This window comes from Gopherus flavomarginatus, chromosome 11 (genome assembly GCF_025201925.1).
Source record: "Gopherus flavomarginatus isolate rGopFla2 chromosome 11, rGopFla2.mat.asm, whole genome shotgun sequence".
Lineage (NCBI taxonomy): Eukaryota > Metazoa > Chordata > Testudines > Testudinidae > Gopherus > Gopherus flavomarginatus.
The window spans coordinates 43,604,623-43,621,440 of record NC_066627.1 but is presented as its reverse complement, the minus strand read 5'-3'; the positions used below and the strand labels follow the sequence as shown (position 1 = coordinate 43,621,440).

Below are 16,818 nucleotides of genomic sequence, written 5' to 3'. Positions count from 1 at the left end.
GCACTCTTTAAGTTAGCTCCAAATTGTTTGGTTGCTCCTATAATGGAAGTGCAGAGAATGATCTGTTCACTCATCGTTGTGCAGAGGATTTATAGATGTATGGTAACACATTCTCACTAATTTCCTACTTAACAGGACAATTTATTAGAAATGGGATAACTACTCAGAGATAGGGGAGCAGAATGAACTTGATAAACAGCTATCCCCAAATCAAATTATTCCCCCACACCATAGTCAGATAAAAACAAATATTTTTATACCTTTCCCAGGCTAGGTATATGGCTCCAACTTCCCACTGAAGAATCTGTGGCAGAGCCCAGAAATCCTGAAAGCCAGTCCCTGCTGAATTCAAATCTGGCATACTCTAGGACAAGCAGTGGTCATTAGGGAGTGCAGCCTTAGATTCACTAAATCCAAATTTGTGTGGTCTAGGGGAAGATAGGGAGAATCTGTTAAATTGCCCACTACGATCAGACATCTCCCCTCCCACCATGACATATACGGCCAATATTCATTGTGAAAAGTTCCCCATTCCCTCTTTACCAAACTTCTATGTCATGCCAAATAAGCAGGTGGGGAATTAGTCCCACCTGTGTGTTTGGGGACAGGGGTGTGATGCAATAAGGAAGGTGTCTGAGACTGGCAAATGTGTTTATGGAGGAAGCTAGAGAACTAGTTGATAGAGGTGTCCCGTGAAAGAGGGAGGTGGATAGGAATGTGCAAGGGCAACAATAAAGAGGAAAGTGGTCTTGATCCAAGCTGTTGAACAAGCCAGAGCTCAGTTAACGAGGTGGAGCTCCCACCCCATACCCCATGGCACCGAAGCACAAGACAAACACCATATGAACATTCCAGCCTGTCCGCAGTGGGATGGGCCATTGAGTGGCAGCACGTTTGGCAGCATCATCCAAACCAGCCCAGCATTCCACAAGGCAATGAAGAGCCACCAGATGATGGTTACCTGCTGTCATACTAAGAGCCTGATCCTGTGCATGAATAGTCTCTCTGAAGTCAATGGGACTTCTCACAGTAGGACTGGCCACAGTAGCAAGCATATGTAGGAGCAAGCACTTAGGGTTGATTTATATCACAGCTATTTTATTTATTTACTTCCTGAATAAGTTGATCCTGGATAAATAGCTTGCTACATTTTATGCCGTAAATCAGTACTGATTTGGACTTATTCAAGTGCAACCGCTTAGTCAAGTGTTTGGGTTTTCACATTTATACAAACACAGAATTGCTAAACCATGATTCTGTATTTAATTAAAGCACTTGCTACTATATTTCTTGGTGGTTTTGCTTTGCATGCCAAGAATCCCAAATTACATTACCCTCTAAGACAAGAAACAGTTTTATTTGCTTCTTTGACATGCCTCTGTGGTGTCTTTCTGTCGACTTTCCATAGCAGGGATTGATTGATTGGTTTAGCCGATTAATAGCTTTGTAAGTGACAATTTTTGTAATCCTGGCTTTTTATCTTTGACTAACTGCTATGTTTATAATTATTTCAAAGGAAATATAAAAGAGCTGATCGCTACTAGACGAACTCAGGCCAGCAAAGTTTTAGGCTGGAACTCATTTTTATGCTTCATCTATAAACAGCTACAAAATGGTGGTTTATAAAGGAAATGGCAAAAGCCTTAACGATAGCAATGCTTCTGAATCCCAATATAACACACAGATTGGCTCTTGATTTAAATGGAAAGGATTTATACTTTTATTTTTCCGCTGCATGGGTGACACAAATGGATTCCCAGGCCCTACATGAGTATTTCCAGCCCTTCAACTGGGCCTTCCAGAAAATGACTGCTACACCAGTAGAAATTTTAACAGGCTGTAGCATACCTGACCCTCAGCATAGCACCTAGCCCCAACAAAGCAAATGGAGCATTGAACTAGTCCCTGTTATTGGCTCTTGGTGTTACCAAAGGGTGACAAATAGGAGCAGAGGCAGGAGACAGGTGATGGTAAGGCAGAAATAATTGAGCATTTGCACCAGATGGGAACAGAGGATAAGTAAGAGACAGGGCTGGCATGCAAAAAGTCAGTGTCCTGGAGTTATGTGATCTGTTGGGAAGGGAGGGCAGCAGTAGTAGCTGAAAATCTCAGCTTCTAATGACTGTATGGTCCAGATGCCAAAACATTTGTTTCTCCTCTCTCCCTCCGTGCACTTGCAATTTAAAATAAATAAATAAGCAACATTAAGAGGCCATGAATGCAGTTCTATTGCAGACAAATATCAGCAAGAACAACATTAAAGACTGCAGCAGAAAGGAATTCTGCTCAACTAACAACTTTATGCATTTCACAGAAATTCACTTGGGAATGATTCTGCTGAAGGAAATAAAGCAGCCAGTATTACTGACAAATATTTGGAGAAAAACAGATGTTTTCCTTTTAATTCAGTTCAAAACAAAATCTTTATGCTGCATGCTCTTGATTAAGTCTGATGTTTCTTTTACTCTGGGAGACAAATCATGCCCACAGTTACCCCTGGACTTTAGTGGTGACGCACAGCAGAATTTTAGTCCCTTGTGTTTAAATTATTACCTCGCTAGAAGTTACCCTTGCTAGAAGCTAGACAAGTACCATTCGCCTGCTAGCATCTATCTTTGCAGGCTGTTCCAATATTTCTATTTAAAACTATTTGATCTACACAAAGCCCTTCTGCCAATTTAAAAAAACAAAACAAACAAATGAAAAACTTTAAATGTCTCATAGTATCAGGAAAAAAAACTGACATTATATGATACAAGGGTGATGTGGGCCATGGAAGTACCTAAATATAATCAAAAAGTTAACCACAGGGTTTTTACAATTACAAAATACAGTTCCATATAGAGAAAATACACAGAGATAGATCCTTCTGCCTCTGAGTCAGCGTGAAGACTCCCATTGACTTCAATTGCTCAGGATCAGGCCCATACAGAACTTCATTTCTAGTCATTGGCCCTTATAAAGGATAACTCACTGAGCCATTGCAAAATTGGAGTTTTACCATTTCTATCCAAAGCATGTTCTAGACACAATCCTGTAAACACTTAGGACTAGGCATAGTGCTCCAACGTGTTACCAGTATCCATGAACTGAACTAAATGTAGGTACCCTTCTTCCTCTGTATTATTAAATTCTGGGTCTATGGAAAAAATAAAATGATTGAGGCTCCCCTAGAAAATCCCATCATCAATACTTCTTCTGAATCAGATTTTTAACCCTAGTAACACTAGTAAATTGACTCACTGGTGACTATCTATCTAAGGTACTCATATGGCCCCCATTGTGACAGCATTCAAGTGCCTCACAATCTTTAATGCATTTATCTTCACAATACTTCTCTGAGGCAGAGTTGTGCTATCAACCCCAGTGAGCAGATGGAGTACCAAGAGACTACACGACTTGCCCAACATCCCACAGGATGTCTGTGGAGGAGACAATAGGAATCAGCAATGGGTCCATGTGAACTGGTGGGAGAGAAAAGTGTTTAACTATTAGTGTGGATAGATTAAACAATAACATTTTATACACTATTTGAGAAAGCATTCTAGAGATTCCGCACCGTTAGCAGCAGTTCAATGGGACCACTGCTTAGTAACATGGTCAGCAACAGGTCACTTTGCTAATACAGATGTAGCTTTATGGTAACCATGTCTTCTTGAGACTAGAAGATGTTGATGTCAGTGACTTGGACATCCAAAATAAAAAAACACATATTATAAAGGTTAACATCAAATCCCAAATTTGTCCCAATATTGTCCCAGGCATAACTAAACCCCATCTCAGCATACCAGGAAAAAAAATGCTGCAAACAGAATTTTCTTCACCAGAATTTGCTGTTTCATTTCATCCTTCTCCTAAATATCACCTAGTCGGGCATAACTACTTTGAAGCAGTGCAATTCTTGAATAGTCAAATTACAGAAAAAGAGGAAAAGCTGAGTCTGTTGTCAAAAAAGCAAAGTCATTCAGATAAGGATCAGTTGCTTCTTCAGAATTTGAGCAAAATTGATTTTACTTAGATTTGAAACTCTGATCTGGAAAGTAATATTCATTTAACAATAAAAGAGGCTTAATCTGCAGGCTCTTAATAAATAATCTGGTCTCATTAAATTGATATACAATTTTCATATTAGGTCTATGATCTGAAGCATAATGTGCAATATGGATAAAATGCAATGGCAGCCTCCATCCTGAAATATTCAGTGAATCAATGTATTGGCCCCAGCCTTGCATCTTCCCTTGAATTCCCTATTTGTGTGGTGCATTCTGACTTGCAACAAATCCCAGGTGAAGATAAATACCTTTAAAGAGGCAGTTATGTGGCTGGAGAAGCATTTTCTGGGTAGGATAAGTGGGGAGCACCTTTTTCTGGAAAACCCTGGGCTTGAAGGAGGAGGGGATCTGCCTATTGGAATGTGCCTTGAAGACTGCAGGAGAAAAAGTGGCCATCCAACTGCCTACCAGTTAGACCAAGAAAGAGGGGGATGAACAAACAGTCCCCTTCCCAAAATGTAAAGGTAGAAGACTAGTCAACATGTAGGAAAGAGTCCTGAGGCTCACCGAGCATTCACCTGGTTTCAGGTTTTAATATAAAACCTTGTAAAATGTATTAGGACGGGGTATGATCATCTTCAATAATTCCCACTTACGTTTGGATTCTTTTCTGTTCAAATACACTCCAAATGGGGAGCATGCAGCCTAGTCCACTAGGAAGGTACGGTCACAGTAAACCAGATGGGGTATCGGAAACAGAACAGGCAGTAGTGGAATTCCCCACTGAACACACTAGGGCAGACTGTGGCTAGTACTGAATAGGGGACCAAGTAGCCCTCCCCTTGCTTCCTGGAAATTCTAGCACCAGACACATCAAGGGGACATAATATGACATGGCAGAAGATGGGGCGATGGCTGTGTACCTGTCTGTACGAATTGATGGCATGGAGGGGGAAAGAGGCATATATGCCGCACTTCCAGAAGGTGTTGTGGAAGTTGCCTCTAAGAACCCACCCTCAGTGGCACTAACTGCATTCTACCTGTCTTCAGCTTCATGGGCAGAACATCTCCAGAAACTGACAGTGGGCCAGGACTCCTCCTTCCCCACTAAGCTTTAGAAGCCAAAAGCCACCAAGGAAGCCACAATGCACATGAACAACTTCAAATCCCAGGAGTCATTTTGGAGATGCTGCATTCACAGGTTTTTATTTTTTTGAGTACAAAGCATTCACAAAAAGTCTAAAAGCCTCAGCTAAACAATTGTTTCCATTTTTTAAAAACATTGGTCAAATTCATCTCTTTCTTTCCTCTGAAGAGGCATGGAAGAAACCACTGCTTTAAGTGCCTCCAGCATATCATGTTCATAGAATATCAGGGTTGGAAGGGACCTTGGGTGGTCATCTAGTCCAATCCCCTGCTCACAGCACAACCAATCCCTAGACAGATTTTTGCCCCAGATCCCTAGAGTGGACCCCTCAAGGATCAAACTCACAATCCTGGGTTTAGCAGGTCAATGCTCAAACCACTGCACTATGTTAGTAGTTTCCTTTCACCAATGAGCAGATTCATAAAATTGCCTACGATAAAAAGTAATTAAACAGAGCGCCTTACAACAGGAGGTTATGGCCCAGGGACTCCTATGAAGCCAAGTCCTTTAAATGTTAAAACATTTCAGGGGCTATGGAATATTACAGCTGCAATCCTTATCGCTCTTATTATCTTTCCAGCAGCAGCAGCTAGATGTGACTGATAGCGAACAAAAGAGTTGGGGGGGGGAAGCTGTTTTTGAAAGAAAGAACTAATGCAAAGGATTTAGGCAAAAATACAGCAACCCCACTCAAGCCAGAAAATCCTAAAGCAGAGTCAGCTCACAAGTTAGGGAGTGTTATGATCCAGGGACAACTGTCCTTTGAGAACTGAAAAGCCAGCACTGTTAAGTAAACGGTAGGAGAGCATCCGGGACTCCTAGGTAGCCCTGCAATACCTGAATGTACTCCCTCACCTCATTTTGGCCTTGGCTTATCCAGCTGAACTGGAAATTTAGGGGCAGGGACCCATGCAGGACCCAAGCATTAGATTTCAGCCAGACTGACTGGCTCACTGATGTCTAAACCAGGCAATTGGGCACTGGGAATGAATATAAATTAAATTCAGATTGGACTAAAGTGACTGACAGTAGAATGGACTTCAGTGAACTCAATTAAATTCGGAGTAATAGGAAAGATATGTATGTCACCTATTCACATTCAGAGCACAAAATTATAAAAGCCTTGTAAACTAAGAGAACATCTACAGTACATTGGAGCTGGAGGGTAATTTCCAGCTCAAGGAGACATGCTAAAAGTAGAAGCGTAGCCACAGCAGTGCAAGTGGCAGAAGGGACTAGCTGCCTGAGTACTCACTAGGGGTCAGACAGAATAGTATTTGGGGCAGATAGCCCCTCCTGCTGCCATCAATAAGAGCAAATGTGTCTATGTCTATCCGAGCTCCAAATTCCACCTCTAGCTCCAGTTTACACCTACCCTAAGACAATGGAGCAGAAATTATTGAGTTTTGACAAGAATGTCTTCATCAATGTTTGTCGTGCAATGAGGCCACCAGACATTTAAACACACACTCCCTCTCACTATGCCCAGTGAATCCTTGGGCATATACTCGTTGCTATATATTTCACCCCAAGAATACTGTTCTGTTCCATCCAGGTTCTTATACCATCACCACAGTATCTTAGCTCCTTCCAGTGGCGCATTCAGAAACATGCCTAATATTTGCTGTGTGAAGCCGTTTCCCCTTCCCCCTCATATCCTTTCCCCCAGAGGAGAAATGTGTCTGCTCTGCTTTATGCAGCAGGGTGAGAAGTGGTTTTCCCATTCACAGAAAATTTTCAAGAGTTCAAAATTATTCCCCATTCCACACTGGGGAAAAAACTGAAGTTACCTTTCAACATTTTTTTATGAAAAAGAAAAGAGAGCCAGAAAGACAGACAGACCCTGGAACAGCTAATAGCCGGTGGTTAGAATGCTCACCTGGGAAGTGAGAGTCTCAGCTTTAAATCCCTGCATCTCTCACACACCAAGTGAGTGATCTAATCAATGGATTATGAGACACCCCCCCCATCCCAGAACAGACAAAAGCCTGATAATTAGGGGAAACCCCTTGTCATAAACAGATAAGAAAAGTTAATAGCCCAGAAGTACTTTATATCTCTTTGACTATAAAGGGTTGACTAGTTCAGTAAGCCTGGCTGTCACCTGACCAGAGGACCAATCAGGAGACAGGATACTTTCAAATCTTGAGGGAGGGAAGTTTCTATGTGTGCTGTTAGAATTTGGATGTTGTTGATTCTGGGGGCTCAGAGGGATCAGACGTGCAACCAGGTTTCTCTCCGATACAGGCTCTTATAAGTTCAGACTAGTGAGTACTAGGTAGATAAAGCAAGTTAGGCTTATGGTTGTTTTCTTTATTTGCAAATGTGTATTTGGTTGGAAGAAGTTCAAATATGTATTTGGCTGAAAAGATTTTAATTTGTACTTGTATACTTAGGCTGGGAGGGTATTCCCAGTGTCTATAGCTGAAAGACCCTGTACCTATTACATTTTTTTAAAATTTACAAAAATAATTTTTACTGTTTTTTCTTTCTTTAATTAAAAGCTTTTCTTGTTTAAGAACCTGATTGTTTTTTTTATTCTGGTGAGACCCCAGGGGACTGGGTCTGGATTCACCAGGGAATTGGTGGGGAGAAAGAGGCTAATTTCTATCTGTGTCAGGATTACTGTCTCTCTCAGGAAGAGTCTGGGAGGGGGAAAGAGAAGGAGGGCGGAAGGTGAATTGTCCTCTCTGTTTAAAGATTCAAGGAGTTTTGAATCACAGTGATCTTCCAGGGTAACCCAGGGAGGGGAAGCCTGGGAGAGACAACGGTAGGGGAAAGGGTTTTCTTTCCTTGTGATAAGATCCAGAGGGTCTGGGTCTTGGGGTTCCCCAGGCAAGGTTTTGGGGGGACCAGAGTGTACCAGGCACTGGAATTCCTGGTTGGTGGCAGCGCTACAGGTTCTAAGCTGGTAATTAAGCTTAGAGGAATTCATGCTGGTACCCCATCTTTTGGATGTAAGGCTCAGAGTGGGGAATTGTACCATGACACCCCTGCTCTGAATCAAGCAGAGATGGGTCTTGAACCTGAATCTCTCACATCGTACATGAGTGCCCTGACTAGCCACATGTTTTGCCCTGATGAAACGTGAACTGAAACTTGATTCATTGTCATAGAAATGCTTTCATTTTGACAAACTGGCTTTGTGTGTCAAAAAATTCTCAACAAATTCTAGTAGGGTTTTGTTTTGGTAGGGTTTTGTTTTGTGTATTAGCACTAGAGTACCCACCTTCTCTTCCCCACATCTATTATATACACAGGAGTTTGGAGCAAGCACATTAGAGGCTGGTCTGAAATGTGACCTGGAAATTTTTTAACTGCGAATTTGCTCATTTTTGCTTTTTACTATTACTTAAAGGAGGCCTGATGGGTTTGTTATGTTTTTTCTCTCTTGCTTGTTTTACACCTTGAAAATATCAGGAATGTGAATTCTGATCTTCCCTGGTTTAGCAGAAGACTTTGGGGGAAGAGGGGGGTGTCTTAGAGATGTTTATTAGGAACTCTTAAACCTTAAATGAATGTGTGAAGAGTAAGAGCCTTTAAGAAAAACATACTTTATCCAAATTTTTATTTAGGCCAGGCCTGCACACAGATTTTGTATTGGTTTAATTATTTCAGTTAGGGGTGCGGTTTTAAAAAAAAAATCAAAATAGTTATACCAGTCAAAGCCCTGGTATGGATCCAGTTATACTGATAAAAAGGTGTCTTGTAGTGGTACAGATTATTCCTCTTCCCGCATGGATATAAGCGAGATCTGTATAAGACAATGTCTACATGTACAGCGCTACTGCAGCACAGCCGCGCCAATACAGCTGCATCGCTGCAGCGTGTCCAGGGAAGATGCACTACACCACTGGGAGAGAGCTCTCTCCCACGGGCATACAAAGAACACCTCCATGAGTGGCAGAAGCTGTGTCGGGGGAGAGAAGCTCTCCCGCCGACATAGCACTGTGTACACGAGCATTTGTGTCAATGTACCTTATGCAGCTCACAGGGGTGGTCTATTCACGCCGCTGAGCAACATAAATTATGCTGACATAAGCTGTGGTGTGTGGACAGGACATAAGTCATTGAAGTTAACTAGATGTGAACAACAACAAACATGGAGGAGTTTTAAACAGTCTCACTAAAACTCCTGTTCTTTCTCAATTGCTCTGCTTTCAGCCTCCTAACTCTTGTGAGAATCACACATGGCAGACACTACTCGTGAAACTTATCGTGCTTCTGGGAGGTGTTCAGATGCTACAGGGGTGCAGGCTGTGTAAGAACCTAAATAGACTAGAATTGTGATGTCATCATTCCACTAGTTTCTGAGGCAGAGTCTTCACAGTGCAGACAATGCCTGAATTTTTAATGTAAAACCCAGATTTTTTTTTAAAAAAAAAGCACAATTCAACCTTTCAGACTTTATAAAGAAGCATAAAAAAGGGCACCAGACCAATTTTTTAATTTACTTTTGCAAGTCACCTTTCAATGACACAGCCCACTATTACCAGCACCCTACTCGCTACCCACGCCGCCTGCTCTACGAGGCTTAAAGGTTACCACCCCAATACACCTGACCCCCACTAACCCAGGGATCAAACCCCTCTGGTTGCTCCTGAACTTAGCCTCCAGGGTAGCAGTGCATCTCAGTGCCGCCAACCCCTCCGGATACATGTTCTCACCAGTTTAAGTTAACATTAATTATTAACAAAGCAGAGGAAAAAGATACCAGCACAGTAATTGTCCTCTGCTACACTGCAGCTTTGAGATGGTTCAGTTTTAGCCTAAGGAAAAATACTTTAACCATCCTATTTTAGACATTATCATGCAACAGTGATCATGACCGTAAGTTTATTATCCTGAAAACAAAAACAACAAAAATATATATGATTGCATCTAAACAACTCGTAAAAAAGAAAGGAGCAGCATTTCTAAGGGAACCACTGGCTTTACAGATCACATCAGCTAATACCCCATATTAAGCTACAGCATTTGCAATGGGCTGCCATATAGAGTATTTGCAGCCCTATTGGGGAAAACTATTTAAAGCCTAATTACCATGAAATTTTTAGAATGCAAATGCTTTTCATTTAGACATAAAACAAAAATGCCATGGCATTTCTTCCATCCATTTATCATAAACATATTAATTACTGTGTAACAAATAATTCCTGCTGGAATCTGTGTGTTTTGAGGAAGTCAGAGAGCTGACTCAGGCAAATAAGATGAGCCACAAAGTAGTAGTTAATATCTTATGACATACTGATAATAAAACAAGGACTCTGTTAAAGCTTTTGTTGTCAAATTAAGGCTAAGCTATTTCCATTGGAATAATTCAATAATAAGTAGTCATTATCTATTTAACTTTATTCAAACCAGGAACGCTAGGAGCACTTTTATTTTGATACATGTATTCATAACATATATATTTGTGGGCCATGTACTACAAAGCTTACCACGTAAATGCTGTATTTATCATCTCACCGTTTTTAAGTAGCCTGGAATAGGCTTCATTTATTAACACTGAATCTTATTAAGGTTGGCTGAAATTCATTCCTGTTCTGAGGTCCAGCACAAGGCCTATTGGACCACATAAATCCTTTGGGGTAAATCCTCAGATGGTGTAAATTGTCAGAGCTCCAGGGAAGTCAAATGCAAACTACATCAGTTGATAATCTACCCCCTGGGGCTAAGCAGAATTTGCGTTGGTCGTCATAGAGGTACATTTCATCTTTTGACAGTCACCTGAAAAGAAAAAAAAAAAACTTTCTTTTCCTCCCCTGATTCCCCAAAAATCTTGGCAGGCCAAAATCTAAATGCCTTTCTCACACAAACAGTCCCACTGAGCCTGAAGACTTGCTGAATACTGTTGACAAGATGGTGGTAACTGGCAGAAAAGCTTTGCTTGGCTAGATAGTGTGAAATGGTACATATGCCAATCCATCAAACACATTAATATAAGCAACAGGAACCCATTTTTGGGCTGAACTATTGTGGAATACTTCACTCAGATGGAAAGAAAGAGGTAAACATTTTATGTTGCAGACACAGAATGTTAGGAAGTAAAATTAAATGAAAACTGGAAAACTACCAATTTTGCATGCTTGAGTATATATAAGAACAACATAAGCACAAAGTGGAATTTTATGCAGCAGATTTTCCCCTCAATTATACAAATTAATTAGATATATTTGTTTTTCTATGATAAACAGCAGCATGTATTTGAGTGTACAATTCCAAAGGTGTAAAGAAGACACTTTAACTATTGGCAAACACAATATTTGCACTTTTTTCCTCTCTCCTACAGCTGACAAAATGTTCTACAACTGACATAACACCTGGCAATGTTACATGGCACACATTTTACATATGATGTGTATATATGTTTACATATATATTTAAATAACATATTGAGGGCCAATTCTCCTCCAAGTCAATGGAAGTTTTACCATAACTGCAGTGGGAGCTCAACTGGACTCTAAAGGACAAAACCAGGGTTCATTCTATACATGTTTTTTATTCAACTCGACTGACTGTGTAAATATAATTTCATATTTATTTAGAGATGACATCTGTTATTGAAATGAAATGACAGCTACTCCATTGGCTTAGCTGGCAATAACTTTGCACTCTTCTAAACTGACCTTCTGCACCATCCCTGTTGTTCACCTACACGATACGCAGTACAATTCATCAACATCAAATTGTCATAAATACTCCTCCAAAGTAGCAGACTAATGACATTATTATTTAATAAGATGAAAAGTAGAGAGAAATATTTGGAAAACCCTGTAAATTAAAACGAGTTCCCTTAGCCAAAGGGTCAAAATCTAAATGCTCAGCTCACAGACTGATCTACAAAATCCTACAGTTTTGGTAGCAGGGGAAAAAAAAGAATTTTAGCTATGTAAACAACTGGTAGCATTTCTCTACTACTTTATGCCTTATGGTATCCCTGGATTTGCCTATGTGACGTTTCTGTATAGTTATCCTTCAAATAAATTTTTTTAAAAATCTGCTAATTGATGCCAGGGTCAGCCAGGTAAATTCCTGCACAGCGGAACTAAGACAACTAGGCTGAAAAACCAAACTGACTGCCAGACCATGGAGAGGTAAAAGGGTTATATCACTGAAGCAAAATGCTCAGTTCCAGACGATGAAGCCAGAAAGAGAACTACAGCTATCCCGTATCTCTAATGAAAAATCCCCCTGTGCTGCTTAGCCCTTTTCAATGTATCATGATTACAAAACTCCTATATAGCATCTGTAAGAGATTACCAGTGTACAGAGGTGTCATATTTTGTCTTGAAAAAATTGCCACTGCAGTAAAACAAGGATACATTTCCTATATCATGCAAATATAAAGTTAAATTATTTTTAACTTAAAGGGAAACAGATCAATACACAGGATAATCTATTGTCATTTGGATTATGAAGATGTTTTAGAGTTTACAATCACAAAAGTGGTTATAAACCTGCAATTACTATCAAGCTAATCGGTAGTTTCTTCCTGCTTGTGTTTTCATGTTGTCACAGGGGCAGTAATGAAAATGAATGCCACATTTGTGAACAGAATGTCTGTAGGCTTGTTTACCACATTTCCAACAACAACGTCTGCTTTATCATGCATTTCAAAGTAGAGATAATTTAAGGATCTTTGAATTTCATATATAAAAATACTCTGTAAAAAAACAAATCTAAAGCTTCAGCAAAATGATGGGGGAGTGGGAGATAAAGATGTGAAATGGATGACGTCCAATAATTCACCTGAGTCAGACAATATGTGGACATGGAATGATTCATCTAATTCACAAACTACTACTCTCAGGTAAATCACTTCATGCTTCATCCTCCTACAAACATTATTCTATGGATATTCTAATTTCACCAGCAAAACCAGAAAATTCTGACCTTTTGCCTCTCAGATCTCTAAGCGCCTCTCCCCCACAAAGGAAAGGAAAAAAAAAAGAATGAGCATAAAAGATTTTCACTACAGCATCTAGGAATCATTTCATTCCACTTACCTTTGAGTAACTTCTGCCCTTCCATGATATTTTGCGAAACCAAAGCTGTGTAATCTTCTTCCGAAAAGCCAGGCTTGCAAGTGGGTCTGACTGTAAGATCCCCATTGTGCGCCTGCAGAGAACAACCAAAGGGAAACAAACAACATGACTTGTGTTTGTTATGATATTGTTGTTCAAGTGTTGAGGAGCAGGGGAACCTGAACAACAAAGCAATGTGCAATAAAAGATGGATCCGGTGAACCTGACAAGGAGTCTATAGGAGTGGACCCAGACCATATTAAAAAAATTAAGCTGAACAGAAAATAGTGGCATGAAATACAATAAGGAATCGTTATTCAAAGGAAGCCTGGTTTACTGGGTATGATTAAAAGGGGTGGAGAGGAGGATCAGCAATTCATCAATGACAACAGTGCTCCAATCCTTTGCCCTGATCTTGCAACCTTAAAGATCAGTGGGAGTTTTGCTTAAGGAGGATCGGGGCACCACACTATCGGACTGGAATGTGATTAAAACTAATTCAGCAAGAACTGGGAAGAGGAGCACTCGTCTGAATTTGACAATTACCCTGCCCACCAACTCCACCCCATCCCCCTAAAGTCTCTTCAAGTTTCAGCTAAGCTACAGTGCGCGGCTGCTCTGCATTTGAGACGTTAAGCACCGGGCACCTCGCCTAGCAAATGAGGGCAGAACTGCTGAGCAATAACCACCTCGCAGGGAGCGAGGGTGCACGCAAGCCTGAAACACAAGCACATGCACAGGAAGGTTAATCGAGAACAGACCCCCTAAGGATGACCCCACACCTGCTGCCTCGAGCCAAGGCAGCCTATTAGCATTGCGGAGCCCCAAACCTGCCCGCCTTAAAGGGAAAGGCCGCCTGAAAACTTGGCTGCTGCAAGCTACTCTCTCTTTCCTTCACTCCTCTTTGCAGACGAAGGACTGGGCTCCAGATGCGGTGCTCCCTGCATTACCCCGAATCTAGGGCAGGGAAGGGGGCGATGTGATGCTCTCGGACTGCTGGATAACTGCCCCTGCTCAGGTTCGGCCAAAGCACCAAGCATCGGCCGGGACAACTCCCCCATAAAGCTCCTTGTCTGCAATTAAATGCAGGTGGCAAGGGACAGTCTGAAGCTCTGGGGCAAAGAAAAGCTCTCTCCCGAGCATTAGCTAATGGATATGGATTTCACACAGTAAGAACCCAGGGGGCTCTCGGCTCTCACAGATCAGGGCTAAAGACCAACTAATCAGATACCCAGGGAACGTGTAACTTTTAACCCAGGCAGGGTTTCCATCCTAACACAGACACACAATCCCATGCAGACGGAGCCCCTCAAGCCAGGAAATGAGATCAGTTCCACAAAGGTGGATTTTTAAATAATTATGAACTGAGAGAAAGCTGCATTTAAAAAGAAGGGGGAGGGAACACACTCGGCTTGTCCTTTCAGACGAGCTTACTAAGCAGAAAGAAAAGCCAATGTAATCTCTGATAGAAATCACGCTTGGGAGACAGATGCCAGCTCCAGCATGCGAAGTGCAAGAAAGCAGCAGCTCTGTGGACTCCGACAGTCTCCGGCAAGATGTTGCAATTAGGAAACATTTCAAAGGGGCTGACTGAAGTGAAGAGAATAGCTTTTGAATTTAAAATCGCCCAGTTGTTAGAAGTGTGCCTGCTAGTGCCGCTGCAGTGGGGAGTACGCCACTGTCCTCCCAGCCTCTCCCCCGCCCCCGGGGCTGATAACTGGGACCTGATGGACATTTCCCACAGATTGAACTTGGCACATAGGCGCTCAGCCTGAAAAATAAACAATGCCACTGGCTTCTAGAACAAGCCCTACCCCACACTAACAACATTTTCCAGGCAACATTGTAAGAATGCATCCATGTGATCGACAGATGCTTTATATATTATATAGTCTGAGCGGTTCGTTTGTTTTGTCTATTTGACAGGATCGCATTGAGAAATGGAAAACAAACTTTTCAAGCCATTAGCCCGTGGGACACACCAGGCCCAGTTAAAATGTACCGTAAATGACACAGCCGGCACAGGGAGGTTATAAAAACAGCTCCCGTGCCGGCAAAGGAACGACTGGGGAGGATTTGGACTCCACGCTCAGCACTCTGGAGCCACAACATTCAATTCGGAAGACTCCATTACAGAGTCTGCTGCAAATCATGTGCGTTACCAATGCTCTGGAGCACACCGAGGAGTGAGCTCTGTGCTGCAGATCCGGAGGACACAACGAAGGCTGTTTCACAACACAACAGTAACGCGCACACAAGCCACGAAAGTTTATCGTCGGAAAGGCACGTTAAAGCCTGTGCAAATTTTGTCAATCCCCCCACCCCCAGCAGCTCCACTGACAGGAGCCCTGTAATGACAAATGGTAGATGTGAAATTAAGCGAAGTACGCCATAAAAATGGCACACAGCAAAGGCTGTAAGGCAGCGGACATCACTCCACCGAAGCTACGGAACTCAGAAGTTAAGGATGCTGCTCCACTGCCCGGTTAGCCCACCCGGCTGTGCCTGGTCCTCTCTCTGCCGCTGATCACTGCCTGCCTTTCACTCGCTCAGGAGTCGCTGTAACACCCAGGCACACACCGAGAGGGGGAAATGCTGGGGTCCAAGCGCCCGTTTGAGCCTCAATTCTGAAGTTCCCGCATTTGGTCGCCTTAGAACAGAGCCTTCCCCTTATTGCAAAATTAAAGCAATACTGCCCCTCCCCCGGAGAAGAATTGGCTGCACTGAGCTGGAAGTGATGGGGATCTTCGTTTCGGCTGGCCCGAAGGGTACCTTGTTACCCCTCTGCCAGACAGCCCCCCCCCTCACTTTCCATGTAGTCTCCTCGTACAGAAGGTTTTGTCTGCCAGTGCCTATGAATGGCTCGGGAGAGAGCCGTGTGAATGCGTGTGTGTGTGTGTGTGTTTGCGCTCCGGCATGAGACACACAGACCTGACATTGTTGCACCCACTCTCTGCAACAAGCCAGGTGCTGCCACTTGCTCCGAACATGAGATGAACCACACACACACACACACAATCACACACAGAGAGACGTGTGGGATTCGCTAGCTGCAGGCAGCTCTGTGCCTGGATAGCCAGACGCGCATCTCCCCAGCTGTATGCAGATAGATATATATAGTGTGTGTGTGTGTGTGTGTGTGTGTGTGTGTGTGTGTTCCAACAGGCTCCCCCTGCCCCCCATGGCAGAAGGAGGCGAGCCCACCCCGGGGCGAGCCCCCGCTCCCCAGCCGCATCCTCTGGGCCACTCGGCGGCGTGGGAGCCGGGCACCCAACTTACCCTCTCCGAGCCACAGAAGGGAAGCAGCAGCAGAAGTAGCATTCCGGAGCCAATTGTCATTTCCCCGGCTGCGCTCCGACTCTGGGCTGGCACTCCTCCTCGCCGCTTGCCCAGCGCCCGGGCTGCCTCCCTCCAGCCTGCCTGGGCAGTCCCGGCGCCCCTGCCTCGCTTCCCCCGGCTCCCCGTCCCCCCCTTCCGCTCGCCCGCTCTGAACTGCAGGTGAAGCGCTCTCGGTGCAGCTCTGGCGACTCGCCGCCTCCCAAGCCCGGCCCACACGGCTCGGAGTGACAGGCAGCCTTAAAGGAGCCGCCTCGCTCTGCTCCCCGCGCTGACCTGCGGCAGGAGCGAAGAGCCGGGACCACGCTCCGCAGCC

The 16,818-nt window shown here is 43.1% G+C and overlaps 1 protein-coding gene across 2 annotated transcripts in view; it reads right to left on the bottom strand.

Moving 5' to 3' along the window:
- The window catches only part of CDH4 (cadherin 4), a 718,652-nt gene extending 702,066 nt beyond the window's left edge, over window positions 1–16,586 (bottom strand). For both annotated transcript variants that reach the window (XM_050917772.1, XM_050917773.1), the window contains exons 1-2: window positions 16,446–16,586; window positions 13,149–13,260 (exon numbers count right to left, since the gene is read on the bottom strand). In XM_050917772.1, coding sequence (XP_050773729.1) covers window positions 13,149–13,260; window positions 16,446–16,505 — 172 coding nt within the window. In that variant the 5' untranslated portion in view covers window positions 16,506–16,586. The remainder of the gene's footprint in view (window positions 1–13,148; window positions 13,261–16,445) is intronic.
- Between the last annotated feature and the right edge of the window lie 232 nt (window positions 16,587–16,818).